Raw genomic sequence first — 21,796 nt, forward strand, 5'->3', positions numbered from 1 at the left:
TCTGGCAGCCCTTGAAGCTGGCTTATCTCCCCATGTACGGCTCAGTATGCTGGATCGGTAGTCAGTGACGGGTAAGATCGTCCCCGGGACCTTTCAACCTAAGACAGGGAAACAATCATGCTATTGTTCTCCCAATGACGGGTAAGAATGGTCCTTGAGGGTCGGCAACCTAAGACAGACACGATCCCGAGCCTTATTTTAATAAAACAAAAAGGGAGATATGTCGGGGCCCACTCGGCAGGACCGAGGTGGCACCCAGGCTTGTTGCCAGCATGGACTCAAGATGGCGCCTGGGCTTGCAGCCAAGTCACGAGGCTCACGAGGCTGGCGGTGCCCTGAGCCTGCGCAGTGAGCCCTATCAGGCGCCTTACGGATAATTAGCGACGCAACGCCTCGTGCTACCACCTGCCCGCCCAGGAGAAGGTTAAAAAGCGCGCATGCCCTAGCGGGAAAAAAGGAGAAGGAGCTAAGAGGGTTGGTGGACAGGAAGAGCAGTTCCTTGGCGGACTGCTCCGGGCTCCGAGCTGGGACGGACATGTTCACAAAGCCACCACTGTGACCGGTGTGTGCTGCAGCAGAGACGTAGAGTGCCACGGAAGAGGGTTGGTGGAGTGATGAGGGAGAGGATAGAAGACTGATGTTGTTTTTACCTGAGAGGGCGTTGAGAGAGCATTAAAGAGGAATGGTAACTGTACAAGAACCTGGGGTAATAAAACTGCTTGAGGAAGATCGTGTAAGAGTCGTCACTGCGCGCGACAGGCGGGAAGACTGCTCACCCAGTTGCTGCTGGGCAGGTCACTGTGGACCGGCTCTGCCTCACTACTCAAGGACACCGCTCCTCTCCAGCCTCTCTCTGCATGCCACTTAGCCTCCCTTGAAGATCCCAGTGGACAGGTAGCTGTTCTCATGCTTGCCCCTTCCCGTCAAGGGGTGCTAGAAGCTTCCATCCCATCATTACTAGGCCCAGAGCACTAGTCTCTTACCACTTTTCTAAACACTGCCCCACCCATCCCTAATAAATTCTCCTCAAATAACCCAATTTTACTGTCACCTAATTCCTGACTGACCCCAGCTGATTATAGTAACATACGCATTTATTCAAGAGAAAATAAAATTAGGCACATTCAGATGAAACAAAGCAAAAGGATAAAAGTGATCTAATTTGGTTCTCATTCAAGTTTGGAATAAGAAGTTTGGTCCTATGCTAACTTGACATTTCAATGACCTAGAATATCCTTATATCTTTCAGTCATTATTTTAAAAAGTTTCTGGGCCACGTAACTTTTACATAATCTCACCACATATGAGACAGTTTACTTAGGAATGAAAGTAAAAAGTCATGGACAAATTGCTTTTGCCACACCAAGTTTAAGATAATTTTCTCCTGAATCCACCTTGTATCACATAACAAAACACTTTTCCCTTTGTTCAAGGTTGGGTTTTATGTAAGCCCAAAGCCTCCTTGCTAATCAAGCTTTCTAGGTCCAGCCTTGTCTGGTATAAGCAGAGAGAAGCTAGCATGAGCTCACTTTAAGTTTATTAACCATTTAAGAATCCGAGGAGGCCACTTTTTAAAAAAGTCCTAGTCAAGCAAGACCATTCCACAAGCTTGTTCCAACAACAAGGTGCTGTATTTAGGACAGGAAATTCTGAGAAAAATATGGAGTTATTACTTGGATTATCCCAGCTCTGTTTCAAGAAAAAGGTGGGCAAAATGTTCTTTTCACTCAAAATGCGGCATTCTAAACACACAGTGGCCTCACACTGATGATCATACAAGAAGCTGAGCAGAGATGGGGAAATGGTTCTGTCTGCTTTTAGCAGAGCACTTCAGGCACAGTGCAAATTGACACTGTGAGGCCCCTGCTTATCCCCAGCAGTAGAGGGCAACTCCAGGCTCTGGAGACAGTCCCCAAATGACAGCAAGGAGGGTGCTGGGCTTCTCTCTATACTGCATCACCAAGGTGCCCTGAGTTCACAGACTGGCAGCAGGAATTCCTGGATGTAGGCACAGTTTCTTGGGAATGCCCCTGGAGGCTTCAGAAGGAACCAAAGTCTTCTGTATCCAAGCGGCAGGGCTGATCTCAGTATCAGCAGCTACAGACCATGCCAGTGGTGTTGGGAGTGGCAGGAGACAGCAACCTTGGCAGTGGGCATCAGCAATGCCAGGGTGTTGAGCCACACTTACGGACCTAAGAGGGCTCCAGAAACCACAGCCCAAGGGGATGGATTCTCATCCACTGACTCTCTTTCTTAAGTTTACAGGGTTAGGTGGAGAGAGAGTGAGAGAGAGAGACAGACAGACAGACAGACAGACATATTGATTCTGAGAAGTAGAAAAGCAAAGCAGTGACAAATCTGAAGTGGCCAAGGACAGTGGGGAGCTCGTGATAAGAATGCCAGGGCTCCCCAAGCTCTGCTGCCAAGGGCTGGACACGGATTCAACAGCACAAAATTTCAACAGCACATGAGAAATAAGTCTGCTTCCATGTCACTACATTAATTAATAATACACTCTAGGAAAAAAGAGAAAACAGTGAAAATGTAAAAGCAAGAGACTAAGAACATCTGGATCTAATTTCGGTCTTTGTGCTCCCTAAACAGTGGTATATTTTCTATGTTTCCCCAAGAGTTGGGAATGAAGATACCACAAACCAAATCAGAACCCAAACACTTTTAAGACTCCAACTTACTGAATAAAAGAGCTTAAGAAAACCACAGAGGAAATGTTAACTTTCTCAACATTAATAATAAAAGACAAGGCAACCATATATAGTGATACCCAGTAGGGGAATTGAAGATAAGCTTCCTGCCAGCATGGACTATCACAGTTTTCTCTGGGTATACTTTTTCCAAAGTATATCAGCAGATTCATGAATACCCAGAAGGCTCTTAAGCAGCTGAGCAGCACACCCTGAAACAATTTGTATCCACAGTGCCCCCACCCCAGGGAGCTGGCTGGGGAACAGAAGGAGGTGCCTGCTCCGGATCATGGCCAGCCCTTCCTCTGCCTCACTATGGAATGGTGCTGTCAGAACTTGTCCAACAAAATGATCATTAGCTCCTCCCTCATCCCCTGTACCCCATCTCATGTAAGACCTTAAGTAGCTCTAAAGTCACATCACATCAAAGTAGACATGGGAAAACCACTGCCAAGGTAAGTCAGGATACTCCCATGAGCTTCTGTATATAAAAAATGAGAGAAAACAAAGACTAAGAAATATCTAGAGAGATAAATACCACCAAAGTATTACAGTGGTTTCAAAAAGCATTTATGACATTTATTTTCTTACTTATTCAGCAAATTCCCACTATCATAAGCAAGATCCCCACAATATTCTTGTTGGGACAAGACTGAAATCACCAATAGAAACTAGGAATAAGAGTTCATGGTATTGTTTTGTTTTATTAAAGCCAACCTCAGTATATTGAATAACTCACACTCTGCCAGATGATGACAAAAACAACCTTATAGATGACTTGACACTGTCATCATAGCATTTCAACTTTAGAAAATCATATGTGGGCAGAAAGACTGAAGAAACTTTATATATTTTTATTAAAGATATTATAACTTTAATTCTGTATAAAGATCTCTGCAGAAAAGCAATACTTTGAAGTAGATAACATCTTGGGGAAGTCACAAGTTTGCAGTCATGGTAGTGGAAGCTAGAAACAATTTCAATGTGAACCTGCCAATGTGTTCCCAACCACTCGAGAAATTTGATATTACAGAAAAATCTACTGCACCATCCAAACGTTGATTCACTTATAAAAAACATTTTTCTATAACTATATAGACTGATCTTAATATACACACCTATCCAAGACAACTAACAAAATATAAGCCATGTGTAGTGTAGAAATGAAAGGCTTCCCTTTATCCTCTGAGGACTTACTGAAGCAGTAATAAACCCATTAAATAGGAGAAAAGACTCACACTTATTATACACCTTGAGGCAGTCAAGAGCCCAGCACACTTCAGAGCATATATACACCTGCTTCACAGAGAGGGGTTAATGGGAAATGCAGAAAAATTTAGAGGAATAATGATGTTTAGGAAATGGTGGAAAAACATTCAGTGACTTGGGACAAAGCCTACTAGACTCCCGGAATAGGGAAAAGATTGGAAATTTTTTTTCTTCTGAATACTGACTCAGACTAAAATACAAGAAAATATGGTCTGTCCAGGTATGTTAACAGACTTCAGTCTTTCTTCTCACCAGTTGAATTTAGTTAAATTAAAACTCAGAAAAGGGAGAAGTAATGTTTTCTTCCTTGGTGGGCACAGACTTTGAACTGACAAAGAGTAAAGCTTCTTCCAGCATCCACTGCTTTTTAAGTTCCTTTAATTTAAAATCAAATTAAAGCATACCAGGCACCACTTTTTGGGTGACAGTCCCTGGACTCCTTTGGTGAGTAATCTCCAGTTATCAGGAAGAATGCAAAGAGGTTTTGTCACACACACACACACACACACACACACACACACACACACACACACATTTAAAATATATCCATCTCTAACTTTTGAGTGCTTTTTTTTTTTTCATGTGAAACTTTCACTTAAAGAGTAAAAATATCTAGATTCCTTTCCATTTAAAAAGATTCAAGTAAAACTCCTGGGAAGTTTTCCAGAGAGTTAGGTTGCTTTAAAATTGGCCATGCATTAAATAAAGCTTTGTTTAACAAAAGTGAACCTGTAACTGATATGGTATCTGTACATTCACTCTGCACAAGGTTCCTTTATCTCAAAAGCATTACTCAGAGACAAACAACAAATCAGATTACAGCTCTGGAGAATCATACTCTTCCTTTTCCAGCGACACTACCAGCTAGCACGAGCATTATATGAGCACCAACCACCTGCTTCCTAAAGAATCCTGTAATCTACCTCCTCCATTAGCTCCCCAAAGGCTCCCTGGCTCGACAGGCAGGCCCCTTTTATTCACTCCATCTTTAAGAGAGGCATTAGCAATAAACATGCAAAGAAGTTTGCTTTGACAGTAAAACCAGGGAGGGAAAAAGCCTTCAGCATTACATTTTATAATGAAACAAAACCCCCAGATTCTGAGAGTCTGCTGAACTAGAACGAAAAACCATTGCAAGAAGAGATTTCTTCCTGGATGCCTGGCTTCCTTTCACGTTACCTGCTTCAGTGTACTTCAATCCAACTTTTTCTTCTGTGTCTTTTGTCTTTGGGGGTGGCCAGACAGCTTGGAGTCGGCCAGGAGTCCTGTCGTCTTGCTCTGTGGGGCTCTGGTCAGGCTGTTGAAAAGAAGGTAAAGAACCAGATAAATGAAATGTGAGCACAGTCTATTAGTTCTTGAAAACAAGCACACCGACACTCATTCTAATATTAATTTTAATGGCAAGTTGCACATTGCTCTTGTTCACTGCAACTGAGACATCTTACCACAGTTTGTTCCTTTTCCAGAGTATAAAAGATCAGTTGGGGTGAAAAATGTAAAAACAAATTTAAAAATAATAGAACCCAAGGATAAGTACTATACAAATCTTAGTAGGGTTTTTGTTATATAACTATTTTAAAAAGAATAAATAAACTTCGAGCTGAAGATACTTACGCTAAAGTACTACTCAGGTACATTTATAGGAATATTTATAAACATATCCCCAAATAACTCCAGGGTTTATATTAAGGACTACTTTTGCATTTCCCATGAACATTAGCAAAGACCAAGAAACTTTTCCAAGCATTTTACACTAATTTCAATTCTTTTTTCCTTTCCATTTAGAAGTGAATGAGTTTGCCTACATATTTGTAATAGGAATGATTTATTTTACAACTAGTAGAATGACATATTGTATTTAGTTAAGTATAAAAAAAATCTTAAATACTTCAATTTTTAATGTTTCAACTGAATATATTAAATGAAAAAGTGGGATCATATACTGAATTCATATTAGGCAAAAAAAAATCTATCCATTGTTCATATGAACCTTTAATATCTACTGGGCAGGTGATTCCTAGTCTTTATAAATTATCTAAATTAATTTTCTTGGAATATAATAGCTTTTATTAAATAGATTCCTGTGCACTAGCTTCATTTAATACAATAAACACAGAAAGCAAGGGTCATTTTTCTTATTTTGCACATGAAGAGATTGGGGCTCAGACATTATCAAGGTCACCTCACCACTTAAAGGCAGAGTTAGAATTAAAACCCAATTCTTGTTCTAAATTCAGCGCTCAGTCAGGAAACCTTACAACCAACATGGAAGAGCTCAATTACATTACAAACACATATTTTGCTAAATGGAAGACTTTCAAAGGAAATCATAGTTTTCACAGAGGTATAATTAAACAACAAGAAAATTCCTAAAAATCTGGACTATACTTAAAAGTGCTGCTAAGATTTTAGAAGTATACTTCCCATTGACGTTTAAACTCAGAGTGACTGCTTCCCTTCCTGCCTACACATCATTATGTATATCCTTATTATTATAACCCAGAAAAATATGAGAAGGAAAAGCACTTCTGTCCAAATCAATATTCCTTACAAGGATGGTTTAATTCCATTATAATCATTTTTCCCCGGAGTACTAATGATAGGCAACTGGAATTCAACAGGAAACCTGAAAACAACATAGTGTCCTATCTTCATGACAAAAGGCAAAACCCAATTTTACATACGCTTTTGGAATCAGAGGGGCTGTCCACTGGCCTCGACTTGGACCTTTCAAACACAGCTCTTAGTGACTCCTTCTCGTGTCTCATCTTGCGCTTGAGGGCTTCCAGTTCAGAGGTGTCGGCAGTGGTCCCCTTTTTGGGGGGACGAATGAACAAGGCTTTGAAGACCTCCAGGGCAGTCTCCGGCGGCTTGGGCTTGACCTCGCCACTCTGGGTTTGGGCATCTCCAGGGCTGCTCTGGTTCTCCTGGTCCACGCTGCAGCCCATCTCTCCTCCCTGGGGTGACTCGGGGTCTGCTCCCTTCAGTTCGGTTTTGGGCATGTCAATGTTGAGCAGCTGAGAGAGTTGCTCCAGGAGAGTGGGAGTGGCCTTCGGATCAGTCCCTCGCTCCCCACTCTTCACTGTCTGTGGCCCGGCCTGCACCAGAGACTTCTGAACAGGCTGGGTCAGCTTGAGCAGAGCCAGGTCTCCATCCTTTGGTTTAATTTCAGTGATGGTCTCTCCTGCCTCTGCTGTAGCCCCCTTCTTCAGCACGCGGAGACCACTGAAGAAAGCTGGCAACTGGAATGACTTCTCTCCAGGAACTTCTCTTTTAGGCGAGATGCTCTCAGTGACACCAGTACCCAAGTCCTGTCCTGAAGCTGCAGGTGGCACTTGGGCCTCTTCTCCTGCAGCCTGGCCCTGGCTGGTGCAGTGCTCTGCCTGGAGGCCATCTCCAGGGGCCAGCTGGCTGCTCACCTCAGGTGGAGTCCTTTGGGGATCTTCTACCTGGAACTCGGCATCATCCGTTTCCCCAGCGGTGGCATTTTCCCTAGAATCATCTGGTTTTTCTTTGGGCTCCTGCGATGGCTCAGATAAAATAACACTGATGGACTGTGGGCCACTGGTGCTGCTTTCTTCTTCTGGCTCCTGGCCATCATCAGAGTCAGAATCACTGGTGGTATGTACCAGGGTCCCACGGACGCAAATGACATTGTCTCCGGCAATGCTCAAAGTAGCAAGCGGAAGAAGCTCTTGACCAGGGAGAGAAGTCCCTGCTCCCGCTTTGCCCTCGCTTCCCGCTGCTTCGCCCTCCACTCTTGCAGTCTTCCCGTCATTTCTAAGATCAGGTGGAACTGGAGCTTCTGTCTCCTGCAGACCCGAACCATTGCTGGCCTCATCCTGCTGAGGCGTGGGACTCTCATCCAGGCTGCGGAATGCTTTCAGCACAGCATCTTCCTCTTCAGGTTTCGCGGATTCCAACTTACTTGTAAATCCAAATAGGGATTTCATAGAAAACTTACTCAGGATGGACTGAGCAATTTCGATTCCAGCTTCGGATTTTTCTGAGTCCGACACATCACTGCCAGTTACAGAGTTACCAACCTCCTCCATGTCTCCGCAATGCCCTTGGTGGAAGTTCTGACTTGTTACCTTCCCCTTTCTCTCTCAGTTTATCCACTCCATCTGCTCTTAACTTACAGGACAAGGAGCAACAGGACTGGGGAGACAGCCAGGCTCTCAGCCGCTCAGAGAACACACTTGGTCTCTCTGGTCACTGTGCCCTCCCTTCCGGTTTACTCGATGACAGGCGCCCAGGGCAACCATAAAAAGCCTGTGGAGCTCCCTGCCCAGAAGTAGCTGAGGCTGCGTACCTTACTACACAGGGACGGGAGGCTGCTCTTCTTGGACTTCCGTATTTATTCCCCTGGACAAAAGGCTTTTTGTCGTGGGGAGTCAGCCTGCCAGTAGTCCCAGCCTAGGAGCTCCGCCCCAGTGCCCGCGGTGGTTCTCCTGCTAGCATTCAACTTCCTCATTGGTGAGCAAGTCGAGGTTCCCCAGCGTGCTGAGCCAGCAAGCTGACCCAGGCAGCCCTCGACCTCCCCTGGAGCAGCCCCAGGGATTCCCAAGTGAATCAGCAGAAAGGACTCAAGCACTTCCTACAGAAGCCGCTCTTCCCTCTGGATTAAGATCAGAGGCCTGGGCCATACCAGCCAAAATAAACTCGCAGTACACCCACATCAACAGCCACTTGCAACACCCGAATCAAAGAAATAAAGTGAAAAAGAAAATAACAGATCATCTCCAAATGCCCAGAACTCTCAAGCCAGTTAATTTATTACCCCTGAAGTATATTTTGTTTTTTTTTTAAAGTGCTTTTTCTGCTTCCCTGTAGGGTTTCATCTGGAATGCAGATTTCAGCTGGAGCTGAAGAAGGAAAACCAACACGACTGGTTTCAGATTACTGCTGTTTTAGCTCAGTGCTAGCTGTCTCAGTGTTCTACAAACAGGTATTTAGGCAAGCCCGCCCACCACGCCCAAGTCCACCAGCCACTGGGTAAACAGCTCAGCAGCAATGATTACCAGCCGCTCTGGTGCCACCCTGCAGCTTCTCTTTGCTCAGCAGCTGCGACTTCCTGGCTTCCTTAGGGATCCTGGTGGCAGAGAGGCACCCTTCTCTGCTTTGGTGCTCCAACCAACTAAAAAAACCTGATGTGGCACCGGGTAACTCACAATTTGCTTCGCTAGGCAAAGTAATTCATCAAAGATTTCCAAGGATCCATGTTTCTCTAAAGGGAAACAAATCTAAAGTCCATCAGGCAGGCAGGTCTCTATCACAGATCCATTTTGCCTAAAACGAAACCAGGACAAAAAAAAAAACCTTCCAAACACCGGCTTACTGTAATTTCCACCACTCTGATTATATGCTGGGAACCTGACAATTTAGCTGCCTAGCTGCCCCTTGGGACGGTTTCCTGTGGTAGCTGAAGGTCTTAATGTTTTTCAAATCCAGTCTAGTGAGCCAACATGTAGTGAGCCTCTGGGATGGACAGGATTCTGGGCTGAATTGTGAGAGAATCAGACTGGTTTAAGAGTTCTTTCCTTGACCTTCTTTCTTTTACCAAGCTCTAAGAAGATTGCAGCCAAGTGGTAAGCACCAACAGCAATTTCTTCTGCAAAATGGAAGCCATATCCACCAGCAAAATGACAGTCATGCTTTATCTGCAGCAGGGGGATGGCTGTGGGTATACACTGATAACTTAAGCCATGTTCAAGTATTGAAAATCACAATTCTTTTTTTTTTTTTTTTTTTTTTTTTTTGGTGGTGGTACTGGGGTTCCGGGAAGCCCTTCTACCTCCGGGCTACACTCCCAGACCTATTTTATATTTTTATTTGGAAACAGGGTCTCCTAAGCCAGCGCGCACAGCTGGCTTCGAATCTGCGCGATCCTCCTGTCTCAGCCTCCCAAGCGGGGGGATTACAAGCATGCACCACCACGCCCGGATCAAAAATCACAATTCTTAATGCTGAGAAATACTAATTATGACAATATACTTTTAGCAATATATTCAAAAGGAATGCTTATACAAATTTTTAAAAGGCATATATCATTATATCCCACCAAAGCCTATAGAAAAAGAGGGCACCTTTTAAACCCAGATTTGATCTTGTGTCTAAATGGGTAGACTAGTACATTTGGGGATTATTAGCTGAAGTATACTTAATAAAAAAGCCACCAGAATACCACAGGGGAGAGGGAGAGAATCGATGGTGTCATTTAAGCCCCAAACCAAGCTACCTGTTTTAGAGAAAATGCCCATTGATAAGTTAGACCTCTGCTTCTTTGAGAACGTGAAAAGGAATCATCTCACCAGATCTTAAGATCAGCCTCCTTAAGCATCCCAGACACAATAGGGGTGGGGGTGGAGACACGATGTACACATAGGGTTTCCCTTTTTAAATACCAAACCTTCGTTTTCTACAATATAACTAATGACTGATTTCTAAACTAAGCTCCCAGGCCCTTCAACAGACAGGCAAAAATAGTACATAAGGCAGAAGGGTTGTTGGTTCTTTACCATGGTACAAAGCAGAATTATAAGGTTTCGGCACCCTCTCAAAACCCACAGATGCCAACACAATTTCATGGAAAGAGGGGTAAGTCTTTGGTCCCAGGGGATGAAGCGACTGCAGCTTTTTGGCTCTAGCTAGGTAAGGTGTTCTGAGGCTCATTTTAAAAGTTGAAAAACCAAATCTAAAAGAAGGTAACTGGCTGGAGTTACGCAGCTGGCCAGTGAGGTATAATGGTAATAATATGTGATGTCTGAGTGTTCACTGGGTGCTAAGCTATTTTCGGTGCTTCACACACCGTAACTCATTTGATACAGGTAGAAACGATATGAAGTTGGTATTCTTCTGTTTTCTGCTAGGAAACTGAGGTACAGAAAGATCAGCTTGCATGTCTACAGACCCAATGAATGGTAAATCTAGAATTTGAATTCAGACACCCAGGCTCTAGAATCCACGCTCATAACCACTCTTTAAGAGCTCAGAGTCCAGAGTCATGCTTCCTGCCCTCCCAGGATGCCACACGCAGCTGAGTCCTAAAGTACAACAGGCTTTCAGGCCAGCTTGTTGGTGGACTCTCACTAGGTATGAGATGCAGTTTCTTTTCTGGGATGACACAGAAGATGACCTTCACAAAAACTTGTTCTTAGAATAACCATTCTTTTCCCCTGTTCCTAAGCTCAGAATCCGAAAGGTGCTTCTTACTGAGGGGACGAGAAAAATCAAGCAAAAATTATAGTAACATTCTAGCTGGCTTATCTCAGAAGCATAAGTAAGAAATCCTTTAGACTCAGGCACACCAAAGTTGTTCAGCGCACTTTTACTCTTTTCCTTCATTTATGAAGCACAACTCTCATTGCAAAGACTCATTCATCCACTATCACTAATGAGCACCAACTATGTATGAAGTTCTGGGGATATGGAGATGAAGACACCCCAACCCACTACCTTCATAAAATGTGTAGCTTGGCAGGGGAAATCTGCCAAAAAAGAGATTATTTTGTGCTCGTAGACTGCAGCCAAGAACTTTATACCACAGACTCGGTCTGAACAGCAGTAGCTGGGCTTTAAACAATTTTTAAAGAAAACAAGCAGGGACCATTTAAATATTAAATTGAATATGGAAGATATGCCTGGTAATTCAGATAGATGTGAGCACTGAGTCCTTTAGGCCACTCATCCTCATGACCTTAGGAAATGTTAGAACCTCTGGTCACCCCGGGAACTCCAAAGAGTTTCTGACATAATCTTTAATCAGCAACCCACAAAAGTGATCTAAGTGGGCAGGTCTTGAAAAATGAGTCTATGTAAAGCTTTAGCATTTTGGGAGATGGGGATAATCATACCTCTGGGACACTAAGTGTCTTATACTGTGGTGAATATTTAGTAAGCATCTGCTATACAAAACCAGTAGAAGCCAAGACTCCCATCCTTTACGGTTCTTACCATCTCAGCTGATTCTCCTTTATTCTAACCTCAGGATGTGTAACCTCTCTATTGGCCACATCCGTGCAATGGGCTGATCAAAATGGCCCATCTCAGGCAACTAAGTTGAAACAAATGATTAAGCAGCATTTGATCCACATTAAAAGTCTCTGTTAAAAAAATAAAAAAACAACTTGTACTGCAGGGCATGCTGGCACACACTTGTAATCCTAGCATTCAGGAGGCTGAGACAGGAGGATCCTGGTTCTGGGACAGCCTCAGCTACTTAGTGTCGCCCTTTGCAACTCGGTGAGACCTTGTTTCAAAGTAAAGAATAAAAAATAGGTCTGGGGGTGTAGCTCGGCGGTCAAATGCCCCTGGGTTCCAGCCCCAGTATATATATAAGAAAAAGGAACAACTTGTACTTGTACACTTACAACTTGAACATAGGGTTTGTGTTGAGAATTTACCACTAGCAGATTCTCCATGTTTTCCCCTCTACCATCCTCTCAGCTGTACCCATATTGAACCTGGAGTCAACTGTGCTTCATGGCAATGTGAGCCTCAGTCCAGCAAGTAGATACCAGTAAGGTAAGTCTAAAAGAACTGGAATAAATGGCTCGTCACTACCTACACAGTAGTACTAATTTCTGTGACTCAAAATATAGAAAAATAAGCTTTAAAACTACTTTTAAAATCACTCTGCAAAACTGCATGCTGCCTAAACCAGCATCTATAACAACAAAACCTTTATTTTTTTGGTGGTACTGGGGGTGGAACCCAGAGGCTTTCTTACCTCCAGGCTATACTCCCAGACTTGTTTTATATTTTATTTGGAAACAGAGTCTCACTAAGTTGCTGAAAGCCTCACTAAGTACCTGAGGCTGGCTTTGAACCTGTGCGATCCTCCAGTCTCAGCCTCCCAAGCGCAGGGATTACAAACGTGCACTACCATGCCCGGCCCACAACAAAACCTTTCTAAAGTCCCCTTACTCTTGGTTAGTCCTTCCACATATCCTTAACTTAATGTACTTCAATGGTCTCCAGACCCCCCAGACATCAAGGGGAAACTGAGGCGCGTGTGACTGCATCGCACCGCGTCAGGCCACCTAACTGCCATGCTGCTCTTTGTCCAGTTTATTTCAAGTTCCCGGCCTGACTTGAATGATTAATTACTTCTAACTCCCAGTCATTCAGATAGATTCTTGTGACGACTGCTTGACATAAGCAGAAAAGTGGAGTTAAAATTAGTAAGAGTAAATAAGCGTGTAAAACTCTTCCTGTGAAAGAAAAGAGTTTAGAGCAGGGGACTGGGGACAGCCAGTCAGGATGCCAGGAATGAAGACAAGGGTAGGATAATGGGTGAAGATGGGCCTTTTTTGTTGGTCAGAAAGTATATTTAGAAAATCTCTCTACTTTTATTGGCGCACTGTCGTCTCACAGCATAACGTAGTTCAGAGTTAGCATACACATGCACACAGCACTTGGGGCTTCTCCAAGGCTCCGCCCGCTGCCCCTCCCACTCATGGTACTGAAGCTAACTTTGGTATCCTCACTCATTTAAATGTCAATGGCAGCGCTTCCTTCATTAAGGCCCCCAGACCACCTCCCTCACTCTGCTCGCATTTCCCTTCGTTATCTAAAGCCCCCCTTCTACAGGAAGTATATTTTATCTTATTTATTTATTTAGTGTATGTGTGCATGGTACTGGCGATGGAATCCAGGGGCCTTCTACCTCTGAACTACACCCACCAACCTATTTTATATTTTATTTGGAAACAGAGTCTCACTGAGTTGCTGAGGCTGGCTTTGAACCTGCATTCTTCCTGTGTCAGCCTCCCAAGTACTAGCCGGGCGTGGTGGCGCAGGCTTGTAATCCCCGCGCTTGGGAGGCAGAGACAGGAGGATGGCGCAGGTTCGAAGCCAGCCTCAGCTGGTTTAAGAGACCCTGTTTCCAAATAAAAATATTAAAAAGTTGGTCTGGGAGTGTAGCCCAGAGGTAGAAGGGTTTCCAGGAACCCCAGTACCACCAAAAAATAAAATAAAATAAAATAGTGCAGAGGGCATTGTTACAGATTGGGAGAATATGGTTTGGGAAACTGTTCCCTGGGAATCCCTGCTAGGGTCCTGGACACACTTTCCCCCAACCCATAACAAAAACCCAAAACGACCCAAAACAGAAAATTACTGTGGGTTCTTGTCCTAAGCTAAGAATAAATATGCATAGCTTGGACAGTTGCTGAAGATTTAAAGAAGTTTATTAGAAAGATAGAAATACAGTGCCGGGCGTGGTGGCGCTCGCTTGTAATCCCCGCGCTTGGGAGGCAGAGACAGGAGGATGGCGCAGGTTTGAAGCCAGCCACACTGGCATAAGAGACCCTGTTTCAAAAATATAAAATAGGTCTGGGAGTGTAGCCCAGAGGTAGAAGGGCTTCCAGGAACCCCAGTACCACCAAAAAAAAAAAAAAAAAGAAAAGAAAGAAAGAAAGAAAGAAAGAAAGAAAATAGAAATACAGCCCCATGCCAAATGGCATGGAGGGAGGTGATTCAAAATGAATACACCAAAGGGATTACACATGGACCGATGTTTTATACCCATGACCTCCATCTTGTTTACATAATTCTGACAGTGAAAGTCCCTGTAAGGTACCTCCCCCAACAAGGTGTGGCAGGGTATCTCCTTTCATGAAGGTCGACCCCTCCTACCATCTTAGCTTGCTTATCCAATCATGTAGATCTGTCTTTAGATAAAGGCCTAGTTCTCCTCAACTAAGATCTGTCTTTAGATAGAGACAGGCCTAGTTCTCCTCTCCTATTAACTGGTTAATTGCTTTTCACTAGTTTACATTGGAATAGTTGCTGCTTTTAGGCAGAAACCAAGTCCTTGCACAGATTTGCCCCTCACCCAATTTTTGAAATATAATAATCATAACTTTCTCAAATTTTCCTAGGCCATTCCCAATACTGGTACAGGCATCACTTAGACGTAGAATGCCCTTGAGCCCAATCCCTAGCACTACACACACACACACACACACACACACACACACACACACACACAGGAGATCGTCTAGCTTGCCTTTTTTTTTTTTTTTTTTTTTTTTTGCGAGTCTGGCGATGGAACCCAGGGACAGTCAACCTCCAAACTACACCCCCGGCCCTATTTTTTAATTCTTTATTTGGAAACAGGGTCTCACCAAGTTGCAGAGGGCCTCACTAAGTAGTTGAGGCTGCCCTTGACCTGCGATCCGCCTGTCTCTGCCTCCCAAACGCTGGGATTACAAGCGTGCGCTACCACGCCCGGCTGAGCTTGCCCTTGTTTTAATTATAAAGATATCTGAAGTGAAGAAGAGCTAACTTATTGGTCTAGCTCATACTGCTCACGTGCAACAACCAGATGAGAAGCTTGGCTCCCACACCCTGCTGACCCCCCTGCACGCTGTCTTTCTTACCAGTAGGCCCCGTGCTCCTGCCCTCCTCCAGACCCGCATCTTCCACAGGCTTACTTTCCACATCTTTGAAGAGGACTCCTTGCCTCTACTTACTCCACAGGCTCATCATGGCAGAGAGAAGAGCAAGCCCAGACCTCGCTGGCTGCCCCTCCTTGTGCAGCGCTTCCCCTGCCTTCCTGGCTTGGCCTTGTTCCCTTGACAACTAACTTAGCCCCTCTGAGCAGCCTATCGAAAAAGCTGTGACTGTTTTGCTAATTTGTTACAAAGAAAATGGGCCACACCTGCCTATTGTAAGGATGTGTCCCTGAGATGAAAGCCCTTTTCTGTCGAGTAGTCCAGGTAAAATGTTTCTAAGACTAGTTCCTACCCTGGGCGGAATCAAGGCTTTTGTGGAAATGGGTTGAAAGCTGATAACAAACTAGAAGAATCTAAAAGAGAAAAGGGGGGGGGGGCTGGGTATATTGCAAAGCAGGAAGGAAGGAAGAAAGAGCGTGGTGGGTAGGCTATCTCCTCATGGCCAAGGAACAAAGGCTATTGGGTTCAGGGCCTGAGTCCCGGCTCCCCATGCTGCACCCTGTAGGAACCTCGAGCAAGTCATGTGGGCTCACTCCGCTGCAGCGCCGTCACCTGGAGGAGACCCAACGAGCAGCACTCGCTCCATGGATCGTCGTGAGGATTACATAGAGGAATACCTGACACAAGGAAAGCATTCTAGGAAAGAAACACCTCATAGAATTTTCTTTTTTTTTTTTTTTTTTTTTTTTTTTGGTGGTACTGGGGATGGAACCCAGGGGCCTTATACCTCCGAGCTACACTCCCAGACCTATTTTTTATATATTTGAAAACAGGGTCTCTTAAGCCAGCAAGGCTGGCTTTGAACCTGTGTGATCCTCCTGTCTCAGCTTCCCCAAACGCGGGGATTACAAGAAGTGTTCGCCACCACACCCGGCTATAGAATTTGTTTTTCTAACCTCCTCTGTATGTACTGATGAACTGACAGCCCAAGCAAGGAGTTGCCCCCTCCTGACTCCCTCCAATCCATGTACTAGGCCAGAGGGGCTAAGCACAATGCCTTTCCACACCACAGCCTCATCTGTGCCACCATGGAATTAAATTCCAAGGAGCAGTCTTTCAAGGATCCATTTCTTTGGGTGTTTCACGGCAAAAACTTTCTGGATTTTTTCCCCCATCTCTTTCACCTGAAAAGAGCAATTAGCTGAACATTTTCTCAGGTGGCAGGCACACAGAAGGTTACGAAGTTCACTCTATTATATTTCTTGAGCTCCAGGTGATTTTTTTTTTTTTTTTTTGGTGGCACTGGGGTTCCTGGAAGCCCTTCTACTTCCGGGCTACACTCCCAGACCTATTTTTACATTTTTATTTGGAAACAGGGTCTCCTAAGCCAGCACACGCGGCTGGCTTCGAACCTGCGCGATCCTCCTGTCTCTGCCTCCCAAGCACGGGGATTACAAGCGTGCGCCACCACGCCCGGCCTTCCAGGTGATTTTTAAACCACCTCAATCATTTTAGAAAACAAATAACCAACAGATTTGGAGTTCCCTACCATATATATATATATATATATATATATATATATATATATATATGTATATATATATATATATATATATATACCACAATACATATATATTGCGGTACTGGGGATTGACCCAGGGCATTCTACCTCCGAGCTATACCCTCAGCCCTATTTTTTGTTATTCTTTATTTTGAAACAGGGTTTCTCTGAGTTGCAAAGGGCCTTACTAAGGAGCTGAGGCTGTCCACGAATCACAATCCTCCTGTCTCAGCCTCCCAAATGCTGTGATTACAAGCGTGAGTCACCATGCTGGGCCCCCATTCTTTTCTTAAATATCAACTGAAGCTCGTGTAATGACACTGTATGGCTGTGGTCCCCTTGCCTGCTTTAGAAAGGGCTGTTCCCTGCCGGGTGTGGTGGCACATGCTTGTAATCTCCCGCTTGGGAGGCAGAGATAGGAGGATCGCACAGGTTCGAAGCCAGCCTCTCTGGTTTAAGAGACCCTGTTTCCAAATAAAATATAAAATAGATCTGGGGAGTGTAGCCCAGAGGTAGAAGGGTTCCATCCCCAGTACCACCACCAAGGGAAAAAAAAAAGGGGCTGTTCCCAGACAATGCCTGCCCTGCAACAGCAGATCTCTGGCTATTTTCTCTTTGCTTGTTTTTTCTTTGATTTTAGGTCTTTTCATTAGACTTCGAAGGTGCTGCTTCATTTAAAATTTCCTTCCGCTTGTAAAGCTTGAATCAGTTATTGCATTACTGTGGGTCCCACTATTAAATATTTGTAAGATTGTACCCCACCAACCAAGTGTCAAGGGTTCTCTGGAAAAGAGAGTCATGTTGGTGACAAAACAAAACAGTGCAAAAGGGAAAACGAAATGCTATAGCTCAATTTGTGGAGCTGGTGTGGCCCATTGGAAGTGGGGTTCGAGGGCAGCTGTCTGTAAGGTACAGAATATCCTGAGGTGTATTTCTGCAAGATTTTGAGCTTTTCAAAAGTAAAGAGAATAATACCGCTGTCCCATATCAACAGTGACACTAGCTGCCCTGGAGTCTGTGATGAAAACATGTGATTACGGCTAAGTTGCTCCTGATAAAAGTTACAGATGAAAATATGGAATCTAATAAACTATGTCAAGTACTTCCTATAACTCCTCTCCTTCTCAAGCAGTAAAACTAGGTGGTTCTGGGCTATTCTATAAATAGGAATTCTTTTTTTTTTCTTCCTTATTTATTTATTTATTTATTTATTTATTTTGTATATATGTTGCTAGGGATTGCATGCAGGGGCATTCTACCTCTGAGCTACACTCACAGCCCTATTTTATTTTTATTTTAGAACAGTGTCTTTCTAGGTTGCTTAGGGTCTCACTAATTGCTGAGGTTGAGGTTGTCCTCCAACCTGTGACCCTCCTCTTAGCCTCCCAAGTCCTGGGATTACAGCAGCGTGCCGCCATGCCCAGCTTTAACTTTCTTTCTTTCTTCCTTTCTTTCTTTCTTTCTTTCTTTCTTTCTTTCTTTCTCTCTCTCTCTCTCTTTCTTTCTCTCTTTCTTTCTTTCTTTCTTTCTTTCTTTCTTTCTTTCTTTCTTTCTTTCTTTCTTTCTTGAAAAGCTATATTGAGTATTAGATAAAACTCCAAAGATCCAGCTACCATTTTAAATATTTTTAAACTTGATGGGTCTAAAAGAAATTTTAGGGAAGGTAGAGACCTATCTAAAAAGAAATGAAGATGGAGAAGAGCGTGCATGAGGGCAGAAGAGAACCAGAAAAGATTTTTAGGACATCATTGTTGTCCCAGGTAGGCATCATGCTAGGTGCTTTAGGCAAGATTATTTGTACCTGAATTCCTCCCATATAGGTATGAGGAAGGTATCCTTAACCCAACTTTACAAATGAGTGTTGTTCAGTGCAGGTTTTGCAATAATGGAAACATTTTATCTCAGTGCCATCCACAGATGGCCTCTAAGCACTCTAAATGTGGCTAGTGTGACTGAGGAGCTAAATTTTTAATTTGACTTAATTTTGACTAAGAGGCTGAGACAGGAGGATCACGGTTCACACTACTTAGTGCCTCCGTATCAGCTAGTGAGGCCCTTTGCAACTCAGTGAAACCTGTTTATTTTTTTTTTTTTAAAAAGAATGAAAAATAGGGCTGGGAGTGTAGCTCAGAGGTAGAACATCCCTGGGTTCCATCCCCAGTACCACAAAAAATAAAAATAAAATTAAAGAGCCATTTGTGGCTAGCAGCCATTGTTTTGGGCATCACTGCAGATGTTAATGTATAAAGCTTCAAAGAAATTAGGTCAATTCTAAGAATACATACCCTAGAAATGGCAGACCACAGTCTGTACTAGATCTATCTGATTCAAAATATTTGTGCTTTGAGCCGGGCGTGGTGACCACCACGCTTGTAATCCCTGCGCTTGGGAGGCTGAGACAGGAGGATCGCACGGGTTCGAAGCCAGCCTCAGCTACTTAATGAGGCTTTCCGCAACTTAGTGAGACCCTGTTTCCAAATTAAAAAATGTAAAAAAAGGTCTGGGAGTATAGCCCGGAGGTAGAAAGCCTCTGGGTTCCACCCCCAGTACCACACACACAAAAAAAATTGTGCTTTTCATTCCAATAAGACAAAAAAGCTACTGTATTTAATAAACAGTTCACTTTCTTACTGAAACATAGGCAGTGAGGTGAAATAGGTCACCTGGTTACCAGGGCCGAACGCCTATGAAAGTTCAAGTTGGCCAAGAGTAGAAAGGTCACAAAGGTTACACATCCCAAATCATCAATGATTCCTGGAACTCAGTACCCGCAGACTTAGTCATTTTAAGAGAAAAGAAATGTGGACGCGAACGCCAGTGCATGAGATTAGAAAGGAGAAAGCTCGTGTGGCGCTGCCCCGGGTGCTGTCCTTAAAAATAGTTAGTGTAAACAGAGGAGCAGAAGGGGCCTGCTTTGACCTGGGTTCACTGGGTTCAATAAGAGGTAAGAATTCCACAAGAACTCTGCCATTTTGAGCAAGTTCAACTTCTTGAGCCAATGCCCACCTGTGGAAAATGGAAAGACAACACTGAACTCAGGGTTGTGCCAATATTCAATGTGCATGACTCCTAACCCGGTGCTTGCCTGATTCACCATAGATGCTCCAGGCAGTCATCCTACTGGGGAGAATGTGTGTTTCAGGGATCAGGGGATGGTAGGGGGAAATCACATTTGCACATTTTGAAATGTATTCATTATTGACTCCATTTGGAACAACAGTTGATTGGAGATTTGATCAAACCAAAGTATATGTAGCACAACTGTTATTTTAAAAGTATCTTGGAATATTCTGAGGCAACTTCTAGAATTAAGGTCATATTCTATCTATAGCTGGAGAGGGAAGCCACTTGGTGTTCAAATATATATAAGACATTTATGTAGTAACTACAATTATTTAATACAGTTTAGAAAAAATGGTACTAATAAACCAAGATGACTTCATTACAATCAGTAATAACCAAATGGCAACAGAAAAATAACTGGTTTAAACAAACTAAAATTTCATGTTAACATAGAAGTGACAGGAGTATTCTTATGTAGGGGCAGTGGCCCCTACATAAGGGCTACTAAATTGAAAATTCTACATGGGTCCTATGAGATTGTAATTTTAGCCACAAATTCCCACTTCCATTCTCAAGGAAAGAAAATGCTTTTCTGAATGGCATACTGCAATTTCAATATACAGGGAGAAAGAGATTAACTTTTGTTCATTTTTCCTCTTCTTTTTACAATTTTTTGGTATTGGGATTGAACTCAGGGCATTATACCTCTGAGCTACAACCCCAACTATTTTTTAATTTTAATTAAAAAAAAATTTTTTTTTTTTGCGGGTCTGGGGATGAAACCCAGGGGCATTCGATCTCCGAGCTACACCCCCTGCCCTAATTTATATTTTTTTATTTTGAAACAGGGTCTCACTGAGTTGCAGAGGACCTCACTAAGTAGCTGAGGCTGTCCGCGAACCGTGATCCTCCGGTCTCAGCCTCCCAAATGCTGGGATTACAAGAGTGTGCCACCACGCCCGGCCTTTTTTAATTTTTTAAACACAGGTATCACTAAGTAGCTAAGGCTATTTTCAAATCTGGGATCCTCAATTGCCCAAACACTAAGATAAAGGTGTGTACCACAGTCCTGGCTCTTTTTATTTATTATTATTATTTTTTGTGTGTGTGGTCCTGGAGTCTGAACCCTAGGGCTCTCTACCAGTGACCTACATTCCTACCTCTTGTTATTTTTTATTTCAAGACAGGGTTCCACTAAGTTGCCCAGGCTGGCCTTGAACTTGTAATCCTCCTGCCTCCTGGATAGTGAGATCAAGGCTTAAAGAGACTATGTGAGAATCTATATAGCCCTTTTAATCCAAAGAAAACAGAGAGACTGCAATTTTTTTTTTTTTTTTTTTTTTTTGGTAGTACTGGGGATGGAACCCTTCTACCTCTGGGCTACACTCCCAGACCCATTTTTATATTTTTTATTTGGAAACAGGTTCGAACTTGTGGGAACCTTCTGTCTCTGCCTCCCAAGCATAGGGATTACAAGCATGTGCCACCATTAGCAGCTAGAACTGCAATTTTTGAGACAAAAGGGTGAATCTGAGCAAATGAAACTCTTTCAAAGGGGGGTTAAAATGTGACTTTTAAAGAAATGGAATACAACATTTTTACAGCAGTATTTCCAAATCCCTTAAATAAAATTCCTAAAGAGATCCCTCACTTTTTTTTTTTTTTTTTCAGTACTGGGGATGGGAACCAGGGGCATTCTACCTCTAAGCTACACCCCCAGCCCTATTTTTTATTCTTTATTTTGAAACAGGGTCTCACTGATTTGCAAAGAGCCTCATTAAGTAGCTGAGTCTGTCCAT

The 21,796-nt window shown here is 43.4% G+C and overlaps 1 protein-coding gene across 5 annotated transcripts in view; it reads right to left on the reverse strand.

Annotated features, from left to right (window-relative positions):
* The window catches only part of FMN1 (formin 1), a gene marked incomplete at both ends in the record, with an annotated part of 444,359 nt that overhangs the window by 332,772 nt on the left and 89,791 nt on the right, over positions 1–21,796 (reverse strand). For 3 of the 5 annotated variants that reach the window (XM_080708275.1, XM_080708276.1, XM_080708274.1), the window contains one exon: positions 5,151–5,268. The exons of 1 other annotated variant lie outside the window; for it this stretch is intronic. In XM_080708275.1, the coding sequence (XP_080564401.1) occupies positions 5,151–5,268 (118 nt within the window). Of the gene's footprint in view, positions 1–5,150; positions 5,269–6,655; positions 8,027–21,796 lie in introns of those variants that run through there. One more of the 5 variants, XM_080708278.1, reaches the window with a different exon arrangement.

Source organism: Muscardinus avellanarius, assembly GCF_963383645.1.
Source record: "Muscardinus avellanarius genome assembly, chromosome: 12".
NCBI classification, from domain to species: Eukaryota; Metazoa; Chordata; class Mammalia; order Rodentia; family Gliridae; genus Muscardinus; species Muscardinus avellanarius.